Source organism: Triturus cristatus, chromosome 8 (genome assembly GCF_964204655.1).
Source record: "Triturus cristatus chromosome 8, aTriCri1.1, whole genome shotgun sequence".
Taxonomy (NCBI): domain Eukaryota; kingdom Metazoa; phylum Chordata; class Amphibia; order Caudata; family Salamandridae; genus Triturus; species Triturus cristatus.
In genome coordinates, this window is record NC_140591.1 from 183,180,981 (window position 1) to 183,201,050 (window position 20,070).

Consider the following 20,070-nt stretch of genomic DNA (forward strand, 5'->3'; position numbering starts at 1 on the left):
TCACTTTAAGTACACCCCTATTCCTTATACAGCAAAAGGTTTTCAGTTGTCATACTGGTCTCCAAGTATAGTTTCTTTTTAAGTCCTTTAGGGTCAGTAAATAGGACTGCTGCCCAGTACCTTTTACTTATAAGGCTAAGAAAGAACCAACAGGATAAAAGTAGGGGAAGCTTGGGTTTTCAGCTCCTGGAAGGGTTATTGCAACCCCCACGAGGAATACTTGCCTCAAACTTGGAGAGAGGGCTGGGCAGGCCTCGGGATTGTAGAGAACCACTACCTGTGTTGCAGAACCTTATGGAGTCCGGAGGAGCAGACCGCAAATGCAGGGGAGTGACTACTTCACTCCAAGGGAGATTTTTTCAGGTGTCTATGATGCCCACAGGCCTTTGAAGGTTCTTGTATGGTGCACAGGCGCAGATGATGCAGCAGACAGGAAGGGAGAGACGAAGTCCTGAGTGCCCAGATGGTAGAAGAAGTGGTTTCTGATCTGAATCTTGTCCCACGACTAATCTATGAACCTACACCCAGGTAAGTCCTTAAGTACCCTAAGGAAAGGGTTGGGATGATTCAGGGTCTGGACCGGGGGAGTTACTCCCATGTCCTTTGTCCAGTTTCGCACCAGAGCAGGAGCCAACAGCAACCAGGACTGGTTTGGACTGGACTATGCACGGGGACCCCAAATGTGCCCTACATGCAAACTTAGTGGCACTGGCAAGCGCAACCACCTGTGCCCAATACACTAAATCCTGTCTGGGAGGTGGTCACACCTCATTATGACAAGATGCCTATTGTTCTGCCTTCCCCTGCTCGAGCTTGGCTCAGCAGCAGGAGAGCAGAAATGTGTCTCTGGTCGGCAGCAACCATTTTGTGCTGTCCGCGTCTAGAAGGTTGGCACCGGGAACACTGAGAGCCTAATGGAGGTCTCTTCCAGTGCTTAGAATCATACTTCCAACACCGTTTAGGGCTTGGGAGGTATGATTCTAACATGTTTGATACCAAACATGATAGGATTAGTTGCAGCCAGTTTCCAGATGGTCATCGCGTAATTACGCAGTGCCCCTCTATATGGTATATGGCTGCTTTACTGACAACTTGGGAGAATGGACTCCGTAGGCTGTAGGGGTGTCCTGTTCATGCAGGGGCATCCTCTCACTTAGAACCAAGCACCCGGCCTTCAGGATTGCAAAGGCCTGCTATATGGGTGACTTTTAGGTTTTAGGTGCAGTGACCCTAGATATAGGAAACCTATATCTTTAGTAAGTGGTGTTAGCAATAGCTTACACAGACTGCAATGGCAGGCCTGTAGTTCAATTTTGAATGGTTCCCATGGGAGGCATAATGCATGATTCAGCCCATAGGGGGCCTCTAGGGTACCTATTGTGAGAAAGTGCCTCTGTATATACTGTTCCCAAATAGGTATAGTGTGTACAGAGTCCACAGCCCCCAGAGGTTTGGCAGAGGCTAAAGTTAGATATAACCTTACTCTCTAAAGTGGTAGCTTGGTCGAGCAGTAAGGCAGTATCAGAGGACAGTGTAAAGCATTTGTTGAACATACTCAGTCAGCAAATGGTCTCACACACTCAAGAACTGAACTCTAGGCCAATGGTTTATATAAAAAAATATATGTCTGTTTTATTTTAGAACCAACAATAGGTATTAAAATATACTTTCTCAGAATGAGATGCTTTATGTAAATACTTTTGCAATGTGCAATTGGCTTTTGTAGAAAGTTACAAGTTGTTGTAATAGGCAATACAATTTTAAACACAATAATGCATTGAGTTCAAAGGAAGTTTCAAATTATTTGCAATGGATTACTTTCAGGATCACTTTTGTGATTCCAGGACTGGATCCTAGATTCAGTCCTGGGACAGTACTTAGAAACAAGTGATAAAAGTCGACTTAGTTAATACTAGGATTTTTAAGTAATATTTTGCTATTTTAAAAGTTGACACTTAGAAGAAATTTCATAGAAAACAGTCAATGATTTCCTATGGAAGAAAATTCAAGTTGCAGGTATAGTATGTTCTCGTTACTTTTGTAATCCAGTGCTGGGTGCCTAGACTCAGTACTGGGACCTTTATCCAAAACAGGTAAGTAATTACGTTTTCACAATTTATACGATTTTTAAAGAATATTTAAAGTTTGCAAAAATCGACAGAAGAAATTTCACAGAAAAACAGTCAATGATGTCCTATGGAAGAAAATTGGGTTACTGGTAAGTATGGTTGTGAATATTTTTCAGGGTCAGTGCTGGGCACGAAGATCCAGCACTGGGAGCTCACCTAAGAGCAGGTGAGTATTTTCATTTTCGTTATTCGGCTGATTTTTGGTGAATATTTTAAGTTTTGAAAACTCCACACTGAAGAAATTTCAGAAAAAAACTGTCAATGTTACCCTATGGAGAAAATTGAGTTATCAGCTTTAAGGTAAGTACTCGACTGGCAAAGTTAAGGGTCTGGGCACAGACTCAGGGGTCTCCCAGGTACAGTTGTTACACCCTCAGCGGCACAGTGGCAGCCGGGTGCAGAGTGAGTTAGGCCCAATGTTATCCTATGGGAGGCAGGGGGGGCTTGGATGGTGGCTGCTGACTAGCAGGCCACGCGGCTGTGGGAGCTGGGCTCCTGGTTACTTGCTCGGGGCAAATGGGGAAGTAGATAGTTGTAGAGGTTACACTGCCAGGGCCACTCGGGCGGCTGGGTGCAGGGTGCTTTTGAGCCTTCGGGCTCTCAATTGATTTCAATGGGAAAGCTCTGGTTTGGAAAAAGACTGCAAGCTCGGGGACGAAGATTCTTCAGGTGCCACCACCACTTCGAGAGGTAAGTTGTGTAGTTGGAGGATAGGTAGGTACCCAGGAGTTGGCCGCAGGGGTGCCTTTTGGTGTCGGGAAATCTTACCCTCTGGTGATCGAGGTGGTGGGGGGGGGAGATTAACCTGGTTCTGAGGCTGCAGGCGTCGTCAGGAGCGTCGAGGAAAGTCCTTGGGTGCCGGACTCGGAGTCACAGTCGCCGGGTGGTCGTCCTCGTGGTCTTTGTTTACTCCGGCACAGGCCAGGCTTGGCGGGTGAAGAGTGTTCAGGGTTCGCGGTTCCGGGCTGATGCCAGGGATTAGAAGCTGATTTTGAGTAGAGCCTCTACTCATGGGAGTCCCAGGTGCCAAAAGGTAGCCAGGTCCTCCGGGGTTTGTGAGGTTGCTGGCCACAAGAGGTGCCGGGTTGTAGCTGGAGCAGGTTCGAGGGTCGACAGGCCGGTAGGGCTGGGGCCAAAGCAGTTGGTGTCGTCCTCTTCTTAGCAGATGCAGGGCAGGTCTTCTTTCTTCTTGCTCTTCTTTGTATTTCGGAATCTGGAAAAGGAAGGTTCAGGGTGCCCCTAAATACTAGATTTAGGGGCGTTGTGGTAAATAAAATAAATATTACCTGACTGAATTTCGTACGGAGTCTTAAAATAAAGTAAAATAGCTCAAAATAACAAGAGGCAGAATCCGTGGTATAAGAGGTTCTCTAATGGGCTTTATTCCATTCAAAATGGCCGACTCGAGTGGCGGCCTTCAGGTTCCGTCACCACGAGGGTTCAGGAAGTGAAGTACAATAATTTATTAACAGACATGTATTTTTATAATAAGTACATTACAATGAAACGAATGTAGAAGGCGTAACATTTGATAAGAAAAATGACGTGACAGTGACATAATCGAAACTAGGCGTAATAAGGAATAAAAGAAACATGATTGGTTAGGATTATCAGACATAGGTGGATCTATAAGATAATACTTGGCATAGATGCGCGCGCAGCAGCATGACGTGTAATTGACGTGTAACTAGGGGGTGAAGGGGACTTGACATTTAGCTCTACATGTGGAGACGAGAAGTCTGGGGTTATGTCAACCTAATCCCAAATCATATCTAACATCCTATGTTTAAAGAACTATGTTATCCACAAGGAAGAGACTCTCGGACAGAATCTATTCTATACTGACTATGTGCGTGTACAAGCGTCTAAGTGTCTATATGAGATGCGAGGGGCAGAAAACTTTCCATAGCAACAGGGCTATGAATCACTTGCAGGAGGACGGAAAGGCTGAGTCCTTTGCTTGTGAGCTAAAGGAAATGTTTACCTAAATCACTAGGCAGGAATGCATCGGCTGAGGGGGAAAATAGATAATTCGAAGGTGAAATACAGCTTCTTGGCAGACAGGCGAAAACTGGCCGAGGCAGGCACCGTTAGCTGCACAGGGAGTAGGACAAAGTTCATGGATACAGATGCGAGCTCAAGCTGAAGCTGTCAGAGGCTGGGAGCAGGGAAAGGCTTTGAGGACAGAATCGGGCCTACTCGCCTGAACTGTAAAAATGGAGTAACTTAGCCATGTAAAGTCGGTGGCCTTTCATACCTAGGAATCGAATATCCAGCCCATAGATGGCGGATCTGACAGAGAACATGTTGACGGTAGACACACATATGTTTGCGTCTTAGAAACTGGAACTGGAGGGAACATACATGTACTTGTAACATGCATATAGAACCGTTGGGGTCCAAGATAGGGGACATGACTGACCAGGAAAATCCACATTTCCACATTCCCTCCTTGTCCCCTTCTTGCCCTTCAAGAGATATCAATCTTCATCATTCCATCGATTTGCTCATGGAGCATCATTTCTTCTTCTTTCTTCTTCCGGGATCTTGAGCCAAAACCTTGATGTGGAATACACGATGTGACACACAGACCACAAATCGCTGGTCCACATTGCAGGCATAGACAACAACTGAAGAGCATAAGAAGGCCAATACCTAGGAAAGATAGAACTCTCCATCCCCAGGCTGATATCACATTCCAAAACCACCCGGACCACGTCCAAGTGCCTGGATTTTCGTGTATCTGGCTTACAATCTTATGAAGGCGTGTTATAGCTTTATATACAGATGGCGAATTTTCTGGTATGAATATGCAGCAGCTGGATCCGATGACCCTGCAAGCTCCGCCCCTATCGGCCAGGATGACGTCAAGGACAAGACGATTCTGGAGAACAACAATTCTCATCACTGATTGTTCCTCTGTCAGATTGCCTAGGGCGGCTATAGTCTCGTTTACTACAGCTTCAAGAGTCTTGGTGAGTCTGCGTATCAGCTTACTATTTGATATTGTACCTATATAGGGAAAGATACCTTTATTGAAATCTACATACTTGTCCCATGCCGTCTCAGTATAATCGACAACTGGGAGATCTCTTCGCTCTCTATTGTGTACTAAATGAACATTTCGATAATAATCAGGGGGAGCTAGGAAAACAGGTGGCAGAAGGAATGCTATATAACAGGTACCATCCCAATCTAGAGGCAGACGCATATATGCCGTCTGACCACATATAAAGTAAGAATGGCGAGAAGCTCTAAATGAAGATTTGCCTTGATCACTATATTCTACTGTAGTAACGCATTGGCTATGGCCCATATGTATGGAACCAACTTTTCTCACACATAATTCACCCTTAACTGGAAATACTGACATAGTGGGCAGAATTAGTTCAACTTCGGATTTGACATTCAAAATCATAAGATTAGGCGTAAAATTACCTAATTTATACACTTCATTTTCTAAATCAGTTCCTGTTCTACTGGGGTGACCCTCCTTATTAGGGTGACAGACTTTGAATAAAACTAGATTCAGATTTCCCCATATCCAATGTTGTTGATAAACTGCTGTGTCTGGGTCTATGGAATTTAATAAACTAAACCATGCTCCACAGGAGCCATTGCGTGTAAATGGATGTGGAAAGAAAGGCAGAACTCCTTTGTTATTCTGATAGGGAGGGAGTCGGCCACACACCCAACAATTGGTGGCATTACTAGTCTGATGGGAATGATGTAACATACTAATGAATGTGTTATTGCGCAGCGCAAGTCTATAGGACAACTCATGTGGCGGTAGGTCACTAAAAGAATGTTCATCAGTTATATTGAGAACACGTTTAGAAACAGGATAATACATATGCAACAATATACTTGCAATAACTATTAAAAAACTCAAGGAAAACAAAATTAATAAAGTCACAATACAGTGGTTACGCAGTAATTTACAATAAGCATGTCGTTTCATTATGATTCTGGACTCTACATCATTCAGACCTAAGGGATACATGTCGGGACAGATTCAACCGCTTCACCTTGGAGAGGACTTAAACAATCAAATCGTCCGACAGTTTAGATCTGGACCTGAGTTTCTGTTTATAGAGTTCGGTGCTACTGGCCTCAGCCAAAGGTAGCTTTGAGTCAATGGGGGAAGACACACGGGAAGTACTGTTTGTGTCAGGAGGAAGTCCATAAAATTTTTTTATATGGGTGGAATGCACCCATCCTTTCCGTCCTTCGATCTTCACAGCTGTTCTGGTCGTCAGCAGGACCTGCTTAGGCAACTTCCACCTAGGATCCAATTGGCTTTTCCTATCAAAATTCCGAACCAGGACAAAGTCCCCGGGGACCACGTCATGGGGTTTCACCTCAGTGTTGTCAGGAAAAGCTGCGACCACCTGTGAACGAGAAGATTGTAGTGCAGACATCAAGGAAGCCAGGTAATCTGTCAGCATATTACAGTCAACATCAGTTATTTTACGGGGTATAGGCGTCCCCCACATATTCGGTGGTCTACCAAAGATCACCTCATACGGGGATAGCCCTGTTCGAGAGTGTGCTACCATTCTCATGTAGAATAGCGCAACTGGTAAGGCTACTATCCAGTCCACACCTTTTTCCTGACATATTTTAGACAATCTGATTTTTAAAAGTTGATTATGTCGTTCCACGAGACCTGCTGCCTCGGGGTGTCGGACACAGTGGAATTTCCACTGATATCCCAACAAAAGTGAGACATGTTTCATTAATTCGGATGAGAAAGGCTGGCCGTTGTCTGAATATACAACACGTGGTAAACCGTACCGTGGGAAGAATTCTCGAACTAGCTGTTTGGCAGTAGTCGGGGCAGTGTAATCTGATACGGGATACGCCTCTGTCCAACGGGAGAGAGCGCAGACAACTACGAGGACATATTTGAATCCTCGACAACGTTCCATCTGAATATAATCCATCTGGAGGACTTCAAAAGGATGGTCAGGAGGCTGAAATCCACCCTGCTCTACGGGAACACTCTTTCCTGGATTAAACTGACAACATATCATACAGGTACGAACTTTTTGTTTAGCTGCTGCTCGTAAATGTTTGTTGAACCAAATGTGCTGAATGCTGTCTAGCATAGCCTTCTCTCCTAAATGTGCTGGACTGTGAACTGTAGCTATAATGGCTTGAACCATGGAATCAGGGAGAAACCATACAGATTTCTCCTTCGTCATCCATCCTTGATCTGTCTGGATCCCTCCTAGTTCAGTCCACTTCTTTATTTCTTCTGCTGTGGCATGTGTCTGTATGTCAATTACGTCAAGTGCGGGATCCTTAATTGTCATACACTGTGTTGGTGTCTGAACTATTGGCTTTGTCATGTCTAATGTGCGATTCTGAGCAGTCTGTTTAGCTGTTCTGTCAGCTAAGTCATTGCCTTGAGAAATGGTATCAGTAACCTTCGTGTGTGCTTTACATTTCATAATTGATATAGCAGTGGGTAGATGTATTGCGTCTAACAAGGCATGAATGAGGGGTCCGTGCTGAATGTGGGCACCATGGGAAGTTAAATAACCTCTCTCTCGCCATAGTACGCCGAAGTCGTGTACAACTCCGAATGCATAACGTGAGTCAGTGTATACATTAACTTTCTTATTTGTGGCTTGAATACAGGCTTGTGTTAGAGCAATAAGTTCTGCTGCTTGGGCTGACAAAGTATCTATACAATTTGTCTCAATAACTTCAGTGTCTGTTGTGACTGCATACGCGGCCACTAAATCTCCTGTATTTGTTCTCATGCACGATCCGTCTACATACAACGTCAGGTCTGGATCTAACAATGGAACGTCTGTCAAGTCTTGTCTAGGTTTCGTCTTTATTTCAATGATTTCAACACAATCATGAGCTAGTGGGTCTGTTCCAATTACAGGTAATAGTGTAGCAGGATTCAATGTATTACACCGTCGGATCTCTATGTGTGGTTGAAACAATGTCAGTTCATAACCAGTAAGTCTTGCTATGGTCAAGTGTTGTGTTTGTGTTCGGTTCACAAGAACCTCTACTGCATGTGGTACTTGTACTGTCAATGGGTGTCCTAAAACTATGGCATCGCTTTGTCTGATTGCTAAAGCTGTCGCTGCCACTGATTTCAGGCATGCAGGCAAAGCCTGAGCTACGGGATCTAATGTACTGGAAAAATAAGCACATGGCTTGCGTGATCCTGCTTGATCCTGAGTGAGTACTGATAAGGCAGTACCTTCGCGTTCTGTAACAAAGAGTGTAAAATGTTTGCTATAACATGGTGTTGCTAAAACAGGTGCTTGACATAAAGCTTCCTTTAGGCTTTCAAAAGCTTGTGTATGTTCCTGAGTCCAAGGGAGAACAGTCGATGTGGCTGCCTCCTGTGTGGTTAACTGAATGAGTGGTTTTGCTAGAAATGCGTACTGAGGGATCCACTGTCTACAATATGAAGTGAGGCCTATGAAAGCCCGCACCTCCTTTTGTGTCTGGGGTATTGACATGTTAGCAATTAACTGGATGCGATCTGGTGTAAGCTGCCTTCCCTCCTTGGACAGCGAGTGACCAAGATAAATAACTCGCTGAACACAGAATTGCAGCTTAGAAGGGGACACCTTGTGCCCCTTGTCGGCTAGGAAATGTAAAACTGTCAGAGAAGCTTTTTCACATTCTGGCTCGCTTCTCGCGGTGATCAGCAGATCATCGACATATTGAAGCAGTGCAGTATTGACTGGCATGTGGATACTGTCAAGTTCTCGTTTCAGTGCTTGGCTGTAGATGCTGGGGCTTTCTGTAAATCCTTGAGGAGCGCGTGAGAATTTAAAGCTGCGCCCGTTTAAACTGAATCCGAACAAGTATTGGCTTTCCGGATCTATTGGGACGCTGAAAAAGGCATTCTTGAGATCAATTACAGTAAAGAATGTTGCTTCGGAATCAATTGCTGTCAATAATGATGATATATCAGGGACCACAGGGAATTGTGGTACAATACACTTGTTTAGTTCACGCAAATCAATAACCAATCGGTACACTGGTGGGGCAGTAGGATCAGTTCGTTTAAGAATCGGAATTATCGGTGAATTACATACATTGGAGTCTGTTTCTACAACTACTCCCTGGGCAATTAGCTCATCAATGATTTTCAGCAAAGCCACTACAGCATCATGCGGTAACTTGTATTGTCGCATTCGTGGTAGTACCACTCCTGCTTTCAGTGTGACTCGATAGGGTGTAATGTTCATGCAGCCAACATCCGTAGGGCCTTGTGCCCATAGATGTACTGGTAAAGTCTGTAGTCGGGGATCCATGTCTCTAGACACATAGTGACCTTTAAAATCACGTAAAAACAACCTTACTCCTTCCGGAGAACAACATATTATGGCTCCTAGTGCTTTCAGAGTTTTAATTCCTAGCAAATTTTCTGGGCATGATTTAGTAAGCAACAAATCTGTAGTTCGTGTCAAAGGTCCTATTGTAAGTGGTAGAGGCTTTGATACTTCATTAACAATAGGTTTTCCTGAAAAACCAAGGGAAACATTTTGAGAGCCTGAGAGGGGTGCCCCTGGAACTTCGCTACGTTTTATAGTTGTTCGACTTGCCCCTGTATCGAGTAAGAATTTTCTATCTTGACCTAATAATTCACTATGTACATAAGGTCCTTCTTGATCTACAGAAATCTCGATAAGTGGTAAGTCAACTTCCCTCTCTAGGCTGGTTCATGCGTAACGCTGGTATTCAGGGTATTCATACTGTGCAGTCTGATACAGTTGTCGTGTTGCGGTTTGTGTGGCAGTAGCAGGCAACGGTGGTGCAGCTGGCACAAACTGTATGGGTTGCTGTGAGGCTGGCATGGACTGTCCATGCTGCATAGCTCCTTGTTCATTCTGATCTTGTCTAACTAATCGTGGTCTCTCCTTTGTAATGCCTGTAGCTATATTACGTTTCAGGACTGGACAATCGTGTACATGATGGCCCAGTTGTTTACAGTAATTGCAGGTTCCTTTTACAGGAACTGCAGAATCACCAGAATGTGTCACACCCTTTTTGTGACCATCTGCTGGTACTGTCTGAGAAACTAGCATTTTCATTTTTGTATCCTTCATGCGTCTATGCTCGTGTTCTTGTTCATCCCTAATTCTATTGTGATGATACTGTAACATTTGTAGCATTTGCGACGGAGTGTTACTTTGCCAGGTACTCTCGAATTTCAATATTCTATTCTTTACTGGAGGTAATGCATTTTCCACTAATTTTGTCACAAATAAATGTGGATATGAGTCACTACTTGCTTTTATACCACTATTTATACCAAAACATTTTTCAAATCGAGCATAATAATCGCTTGTGTCTTCATCTTGCTTTTGTTTGCAGGCTGTGATTGCACCCCAATCTTCCTTTTTTGTAGTTAATAAACGTGGCAGTACCTGTACTAGTAAACCTGGTAACAGTTTAACTTTATCCCCGAGCCCCGAACCTGCAGTTCGGCCCCTTTCTTCCTCTGCTAATGCTGTCCAGTCTATCTTTTGGTCTCCCACTTCCCACTCTTTTTCTTTCAGTTTTTCATAAATGCCAGCAGGCAAAAGCACCTTTAATATCGTCATAATATCAGGAAAGGTGTACTCTCCCATCAGTAACATGTCTTTAATTTCTCGGTGGAAACCCGCTGGGTCTTTATCATGGCTAGGTACTACTTTCTTCATTTCTAATAATTCCATTTTTGATATAGGTGTGTAAACAAATACACGGTGAAACTCATTGTCTTCGCCTTTTATTGGGTGCACTTCTCGTAAAGGATTTTGTCTATCCATATAGTACGGCGTTCTTTCTCTATGGGGCAGCGAGAGAGAATCCGGACTTACAAAAGGACATACTGTTTACGTGACACTAATATCTCTTTAATTAACTTGTTACTAGAACCTCTCCATCTGTTCGTGAGTAGTTCCGTTAATATATCAGGTAAAGGACCAGGATCAGCATGTTGGCTCTTATGTAATATGAGGAGTTGCTGAATCATATAGATTCCAGCTAAACGTTGTTCATCTGTACTGAGATTGAGAAACGTGTGTGCTACGGTCTCATCACCATATTTTTCAGGACTAACGATCCAGTGAACGGCTGATCTGGCTAATTCTTGCTCATCCATGGAATCGAGGAGGTGGTAACCCCTTCGTTCTCGTAGTATTTTATCTGCGGCTTGAAACGAATGTTCAGGAGACTTCAGATTTATTACAGGCGTTGGATACGTTCTGCTATTATTTGGACATACAGAATGTATGGGATCAGAAAAACATCTAGTATTTTCACAGGATCTTCCTCTGCCTACATAGGCTATGGTTTCTAACTGTCTTGCGGAATTCTCTGATTCGGACACTTCATCTTGCTCAAACTCGTCTGTTCCCAATCTCTCTTCATGAATACGTTCTATTTCTTTACGGATTTTTCGGCACATGGCTATTATACAATTTTGCTTATCGTGTCTCCCTTCTGATATATTCTGACTCCATCTTGTAAGAGTAAGCATTGCATTCGGGTCTACCCCCGGACGATCTTGATTTCTGATCACACAGTTTATGAGAAAACGCAACAGTTCCCCCTGTATCTCTACTTTCTGGAATTCCATAGCTCTGTTAATACATCCTGGATCTCGTCCTGTTTGAACAAAATGATATATGTTATCCAGATGCGTAATCATCCCTGGTAACTTTGCTAAATACTCTGCGGCTCGCCTGATACGTAATGATGCCAGAACCATTTCATCCTCTTTACCAACCACCGGGTCATATCTACAATTTACAAGGAGTTCCTTAAGCGTACGTTCATTTACGAACTTAGGTGTACGTGAATGTGCTGACTCTTGAAAGACAAGTTTATTTATTCTAGGTGGTGTAAAAGTACTGCTAGCACCTCCCGTGGCCCCATCTGGGGCGTCGGGTGTGAACGGGTTCGTGGAACGTGACACAGCAACTATGGGTGTTGTTACCCCTGTAGAGTCGACTGCGGAGACAGATGCGGAAACAGATGTGCTTGCCGAAGCTTGCGTCGGGACTTGCTGTTGCACGGGGACAGATACCTGATCCTGACGTTGAACCCCTCCGCCAGACGGTCTATGTGGTGTGGCGTTAGCATACTCGGGGGCTGCATCATCTAGATATGAGGAAAGGAAAACGTCTTCTGCGGTTCTGGGATGCCCTTTTGGATGTACCTTAATTGGAAATAATGGGGGTGGCAAGTCTTTTGGCATCTCTGGAGCAGCCTTAGGTAGTCCTTCGGCTAGAAGGGGATACATACCATTCATAAGAGCATTACTTTGTCTATTTACTTGTTCTGATTTCACTCGGATCCCTTCCTCAATTAATAGATTTTCTTGAACTTTATTTGAACTTTCTTTACTCCTCTCTTCTTGTCTACGTGCCTTTTCTGTTCGTCTATGAGATTCTTTACGCCATAACTCGATAGCGTCTTTCTGTGACTGTCTGACCTTTCTTTTCCATAACTCTTCCTCCACTTTCATGATGCACTCTGCATCCCAGGTTCCCGTTGCGGGCCACCTTTGACTTTCCGGTAATCCCTTGGTATAATCTACCCATAGATCAAGAAACAATATGGCATCTAAGCCATGTTTATGGTACATGAAATGTCCTGGAGTGTCTCTAGGAGGAATAGGAACTGCTTCTTCAAGCACCCCTTTTCTGGTGGTAATCTGTCTTAACTTCGAGAAGAGCGGCATATTAACAACTGATCTGATACTTACTCTTGAACTTACTTAATACGAGAAACACAATAATGAACAGTGAACAATGAACAGTCATTCATACCACAATATGCAAGACATTTTCTGAATACTTTAGACATTAAACATTAAACATTTAATAATGGTCGACAATGATGACAGTCTGCTTAACTAATCACCACGCTGAATTCTTGACAATAACTGAATACTTCGGAATACTTGATATACTGCTAAACAGTACATATACACTGCTAAACAGTGCAGACCGGATTTGTGTACCCAAATCCGTCTTGACCGGCACAACCTATGTGCACGTCAACACGCCTCCCCGGCGATGGTACTCACCGAGTAGCTCCTTGAAACGGAAGGCCTCAGAGAATGGACAGGACTCGACGACTGTGGACATCGGACCCTCTGCACATCGGGATTTCGGAAAACCTGGTGGGCCTCTGTATACCTCGGATCTTGCTCTCTCAGCTAGGCTCTGGTCGGGATACTTCGCACTTCTCACCGCCTCGTCTGGGTTGATCGCAGCCTCAGTCGCCCCCGCTTGACCGGAGGGAGCTTACAGGAAATCCTGCTGGTACGCGTTTATGGTCCGTCCAGCTGTGGCAGGAGACCGGGCCTGCAACGCACCGCCGGCGCGTGAGATGAGAAAGTGTCCCTATTCGGGCGCCATTATGTGGTAAATAAAATAAATATTACCTGACTGAATTTCGTACGGAGTCTTAAAATAAAGTAAAATAGCTCAAAATAACAAGAGGCAGAATCCGTGGTATAAGAGGTTCTCTAATGGGCTTTATTCCATTCAAAATGGCCGACTCGAGTGGCGGCCTTCAGGTTCCGTCACCACGAGGGTTCAGGAAGTGAAGTACAATAATTTATTAACAGACATGTATTTTTATAATAAGTACATTACAATGAAACGAATGTAGAAGGCGTAACATTTGATAAGAAAAATGACGTGACAGTGACATAATCGAAACTAGGCGTAATAAGGAATAAAAGAAACATGATTGGTTAGGATTATCAGACATAGGTGGATCTATAAGATAATACTTGGCATAGATGCGCGCGCAGCAGCATGACGTGTAATTGACGTGTAACTAGGGGGTGAAGGGGACTTGACATTTAGCTCTACATGTGGAGACGAGAAGTCTGGGGTTATGTCAACCTAATCCCAAATCATATCTAACATCCTATGTTTAAAGAACTATGTTATCCACAAGGAAGAGACTCTCGGACAGAATCTATTCTATACTGACTATGTGCGTGTACAAGCGTCTAAGTGTCTATATGAGATGCGAGGGGCAGAAAACTTTCCATAGCAACAGGGCTATGAATCACTTGCAGGAGGACGGAAAGGCTGAGTCCTTTGCTTGTGAGCTAAAGGAAATGTTTACCTAAATCACTAGGCAGGAATGCATCGGCTGAGGGGGAAAATAGATAATTCGAAGGTGAAATACAGCTTCTTGGCAGACAGGCGAAAACTGGCCGAGGCAGGCACCGTTAGCTGCACAGGGAGTAGGACAAAGTTCATGGATACAGATGCGAGCTCAAGCTGAAGCTGTCAGAGGCTGGGAGCAGGGAAAGGCTTTGAGGACAGAATCGGGCCTACTCGCCTGAACTGTAAAAATGGAGTAACTTAGCCATGTAAAGTCGGTGGCCTTTCATACCTAGGAATCGAATATCCAGCCCATAGATGGCGGATCTGACAGAGAACATGTTGACGGTAGACACACATATGTTTGCGTCTTAGAAACTGGAACTGGAGGGAACATACATGTACTTGTAACATGCATATAGAACCGTTGGGGTCCAAGATAGGGGACATGACTGACCAGGAAAATCCACATTTCCACAGCGTTACAGGTAGGTGAAGGGCAGGGACCAATGGGTCCCTGTCCTGGGGTGGGTACACCCCCTATTCTGCCACTCTCCTGTGGGAGGGGGGCAGTAGCCTAGTCCTGATTGGGTAGGGACATCCCCTGTCCTTATTTGGGGTTTCAGGCCAAGCTTCCCGCCAGAGTGGGGGTTGCAAGTGGCCTGGGGAAGCTCACAGAGGGGGCATGCCTTTGAAGCTTCCCCCTGCCCATCCTGGGGGAGGAGATCTAGCACCTCGCCCAGGATGTGCTTTGTTGAAGACCCAGGAGAGCAGGGGCTCTCCTACCCAGGGGTCCAGCAACATGTCTGCTGTGTGGCAGCCTAGGCAGCCTCCCAGACCAGACGTGGAGTGTAGGTTAGGTTTCAGGGGGGCCTCTGTAGTGCTTGGTACATTAAATCCCAGACTGGCATCAGTGTGGGTTTAATGTGCTGAGAAGTTTGATACCAAACTTCTCAGTCTTCAGTGTTGCCATTATGGTGCTGTGGAGTTCGTGTTTGACAAGCACTCAGCACCATGTACTCTTAAATGGCAGCACTGCACTTACAGGGCCCAGGAATGGACCTGGGTACTGTAGGGGCACAGGGCTCATGCTCCTGTGCCCACACCACTGGCATAGGGCACCCAGCTAGAGGGGTGGCTGATGTATGCCAGGGCAGTGTAGGTGGTGGGCATGGCACACAGGGATGTGTTTCATGTCGACTCTCAGTTTTGTCCTGTACCCACACACTCAGCCTGCAAGGGCAGTGTGTGTGTGTTAGGGTACAGGGCCTCTAAGGGTGGCACAATGGGTGCTGCAGGCCTTAGAGGCCTTCCCTGGTCACAAGGCCCTGGGTACCTAGGGTACCATTTACCAGGGGCTGACATGTGACCAGGGTTTGCTAATTTGGGTTGGAGGTTTTTGTTTAGGGAAGGAACATAGGCCCTGGGCACCTGATTGGCAGGAGTCCAGGGCACACTCAGTCAAAGTACATTCAGCAATTCAGTAAAAAGTGGGAGCATACCATGCAAGAAAGATGTCACTTTCTCACACCTATGCCCTGGGTACCTTAGTACAATATACTAGGGACTTATAAGGGTACCCCAGTATCAAATCTGGGATCTAAGTAAGTACTGAACATAACAATTTAGGGAGAAAGTAGATAGACTGGGGTCCTGATTAGCAGGATCCCAGTCAGGCTAGTTAAAAACAGCTTAGCACCAAGCAAAAAGTGGGGGTAACCATAGAAGCAGATGCTACTTTCGTACATGAGGCCTTAGAGGAACGAAAGTGGTGTGACAAACAAAGATCAAGAATTAATGTGTGGGATGTATTTGTTAAAACTATCAGGGAAAGATGATACAAGAAAAATATGAATATCACAGCACTGAGGTATGTAATAATATACTGCCTTGTTTAAACAAGAGTTGATTTTAGCCCGAAATAAGCATAGTAGGAATATATATTTGAATTAGCCTGAGACTAAATGATAAATAAGGGGGTTTCCTTCAAATATATGTATGGTGGAAGTTTAAACCCCACATCCTCCTGCCCTTTGTTTCATCCCCCTTGGAGCCTCTTTGTACCCTTCCTCCATACCTATACAGAGGTTTGATTATGCAAATGCTACTTATAAAATGCTAAACTGTGTGACAGCAATATTATCTAGAATAATGCGTGGCTATCATAAACATTTATGACAATGATTAAGTTCATAAGTGTACCATGTAATTAGCGTGCAAACTTGTGGGTCTACCTAAGCCGTATTCCTTCATATAAATAAAAAACACTAATAAACAAAGTCAAAAAACAAGACTAGACTCAGTAGTAGCCAGCATGCCTCGTCATTCAAGCTCCTACTCCTCTGGAAAAAACACAAAAATGTAGACTGGGAAGCTTATTGAAAAGAACGCAAATCGAAATGTTTAGAAATATGACTATTAAGAGTCTACCCAAGGAACATGGTTAATCTTAAATGTAAGAACAAAAATGTACAACTGGGTCAGAAAAAGCACAATTGCAGCAATTCTTTTCCTAAAAGTCGGAATATGCATTTTAAAACAATCACCTATATCCTATAGGAACTGGTTTTTGGTAAGTCGGAATAAAGGGTAAAGGGGAAAGACTTACATGCCAAGCTCCACTTTTATCCAACGACTGCGCCTCCAATACAGGCTATCACACTTGGATGCTGAGGCAAGCTTCTTAACTGGAGCACATGTCGATAGTGCATGGTGTGCAATGGTTAGCTGTGGTGTGGGGCTTTGAGCCAATCAGGGGCTACCTCATTTCAGTCATTATCTGTGTGCCTGCATCATACTAACATAGCCCTGCGATGCATTCTAAGGGGCCTGTGTTGGAGAACTGACATTCTATCCCACTCAACCTTGGACCACTCAGACTTGCTGGTTTCAAGTCCCTACAAGGCCTTTTTGTTATATTTGACCTTTTATCCTTGGATTTTTTTAAACACACGTTTCCTCAAATTGTACAGAGTGCTGAATCTCCATTTGGGCGAGTGCGTTTTACTGAAAAAACAAGCAAGACATTGCATATCACTCATGCATAAGAGGTCAATAGAAAATGAGATAAAAGTATTCACACCACATGCCTTCTTACCTGATGTTTTTCATACGGATGAAAGGGATCGGTATTTACATTGTGGTCAGACAACTCAATAACAACCTGAAATAAAGAAAATATATGTAGAATGGGCAAAATATAATTCACACAACAAATCATAAGAAACACAGCTCAGATGCGGTCTCGGAGGAAACGTAAAATACAATATTTGATGGGCATACTAGTATTCATGCACACATTTCCAAACATTTCTTGAAGGCAGACTCACATTTTAGTTAGATATAAATAGGTGGTGCTAAATTCAAAAGCTTCAGATAACATTTATGGACAATGAAGTGTTCATAGCACTAGCAGTAACATCAACCAAGCAGGTGCACTGTATCTGAGAGACAAGTGGCACAATTACATTTAACTATGATGTGTTATGTGCAGGGACTTTACTAATATGAGGGTGGGAGCACTATCCGGCATTTTAAAGTTAATAAGATATCCAATTGGAGCCCAGATTGTTAACATTACTATGCACCATCCGACTGCAAGTCATGTACTCCTCTTCCCCCACAGCAGAGAACTGTCACAAGGAGAGTAGGGGTTCAACTGCAGCTTGGTGTTGGCTGGTTTCTATAAAGTGTTCATGAAGAACATCTTTAGAAGCACAATCACATATTTCTGTTAACAAGGATTACACTAATTCTGATATCTTTTAAGACTACATTTCAACCATTTACACGACAATGATATTGTTTGAGAATACAATCAAATTACTGAAGTCTGAGGATGGTTGTGTTATGGGTGTTTTAACAGACAAATACTAAGTTCGGAGGGCTGTTGATTGTTAGCTGCTCTCTCTCTTGCCTGATACCAAATGATAAGTGCTCTGTTCTTAAAAGGTGTGAAGGAGACAAATGGCATTACATTCCTTGCCAAATGCCATTCATGGATCTGCCTCTCTGATTTGCTTTCGACTTCCAATCTCATTCTGCACACATGTACCTGCTAAGTATTTTTTAGGAGGTGAAAGAAAATGCTCCTAAGTGACTTCTTATCCGCCTATTGTATTACTGCCATCTAAACAAAGCATGCTTAGAACTCAGCAAACTAATGCTTTGTTCGATAATTGCACTTTATTTTCTGCTAGTCTAATGAAAGGTATCCAAGTTTGGACTTTTTGGATATCCAGACTGGACTTCCAACTTAAAAGAATGAATATTGGAAGTATAGGGACATCACCAGTCAGTATTTCTTGCTAAATTCACAATTCACTGACAAATCTGTGTAGTAGTGACCATCTGAACGTGTTCTAGTGAGAACATGTAGAATGTATCACTCAGTTCCCAGTGTAGCTGCCCTTCCTCTTTTGGACGGGGTCCTGACCACTTCAGGGGACTCCTTTTGCAATTCATAACATATTCTGAAACACAGACCGACACACCTGTATACTTCCGCGCCGCTTTCCATTTACTGGACGATGTAAGGATGACAAAAAGATCATTGTCCACTTGTCAAGAAGGGGACACAGTTAAGATCTCTCTCGTTCCCTTCTTGATTACTTGAAGAAAGGGTGACTCCTCCTAGTAGCCACAGGCCACAGTACCCCATAGCACCTAATATACCTGTGAAAAGTGTCTTGTCTCCTTTAAATGGTCCGGGGTTTAATGGCAAAAACACAGATGAGAGAAAAAACATCCTCTGGAACACTGACAGTGTTTGACTGAAGATGAAGAGTTTTGTAGAATTTGGAAAGCAAGACACAAAAACTACCCAGTGACACAGCAGAGAAAAAAAATCCAACAATCATCCTTCTGGGTAGAAGAATCTAAAAGGAAAAACAGCTACTGAGACAGAGCAAAAATCAGGGACAATAGGCATCTAAGGTGGGTGATGAGTGCAACAAAAAAAGAAAAGTCAAAATCGTAAGGAAGTACCTTCTTAGACGAAAAAAACAAGTTACTTATGTTCGGTAACACTTTGTCTGGTGGATATAGTCTCTACCAAGAGGATTCCTCACCTTTCGAATATCCTCATGCATCAAACATTTCTACAGCTCTACCACGTCGACAGGGGGCGTCGGTATGTACACGACCACTAGAGCCATAAAGAGCCCCTGTCGGCGTGCTAATGTTAGTTTCCACCCATTTTTTTTTACATGCCATCGAGGAGAGTGGATGAAACCAACATCAAAATTGCAAGTGTCGTTTTTTAATCTCAAAATCAAAGATTACACATACTAATATACATACTAAATATACATTAACAGATTCCTTAAGTATATAAAGTCATGCGAGGGGTAGGAGGGTAGGTCGGTGGGAATTCCTCAGGTAGAGATTGTATCCACCAGTAAAGGTGTTTCCGGAGGTGAGTAACTTGTTCTTCTGATGGATATCTCTACCTACGGATTACTAACCGTTTGAATTGAACACGCAAGCAGTCCAACGCCTCAGGTGAATAAAATCCTGCAAAAGAGAACAAACTAAGTGACAGTGCCTCCACACTTTGGAATCTAAACAATAGTGTTTTACAAAACTGTGAAGAGAGGCTCAAGTCACTGCTTGAAAAACGTCTGCTACAGGGAATCCTCTAGCTAAAGCAGGAGTAGAAGATTTAGCTCTAGTAGAGTGAGCACAAGATTTAGCTCTAGTAGAGTGAGCACAAATACTTTTAGAAGTATCTTTGTGTGCCATTGTGTAGCAGATCTTAATAAAAAGGATTATCCATCTGTACAGAGACCTTTTGTAAACTGCCTTTCCGCTCATGTTTCCAATATACCCCACAAAAA

At 43.7% G+C, this 20,070-nt stretch overlaps 1 protein-coding gene across 3 annotated transcripts in view; it reads right to left on the reverse strand.

Annotated features, from left to right (window-relative positions):
• LOC146801785 (E3 ubiquitin-protein ligase TTC3-like) overlaps nucleotides 1–20,070 on the reverse strand; it is a 1,762,960-nt gene that overhangs the window by 587,585 nt on the left and 1,155,305 nt on the right. For all 3 annotated transcript variants that reach the window (XM_085621278.1, XM_085621277.1, XM_085621276.1), the window contains exon 34: nucleotides 17,331–17,396. In XM_085621278.1, coding sequence (XP_085477404.1) covers nucleotides 17,331–17,396 — 66 coding nt within the window. The remainder of the gene's footprint in view (nucleotides 1–17,330; nucleotides 17,397–20,070) is intronic.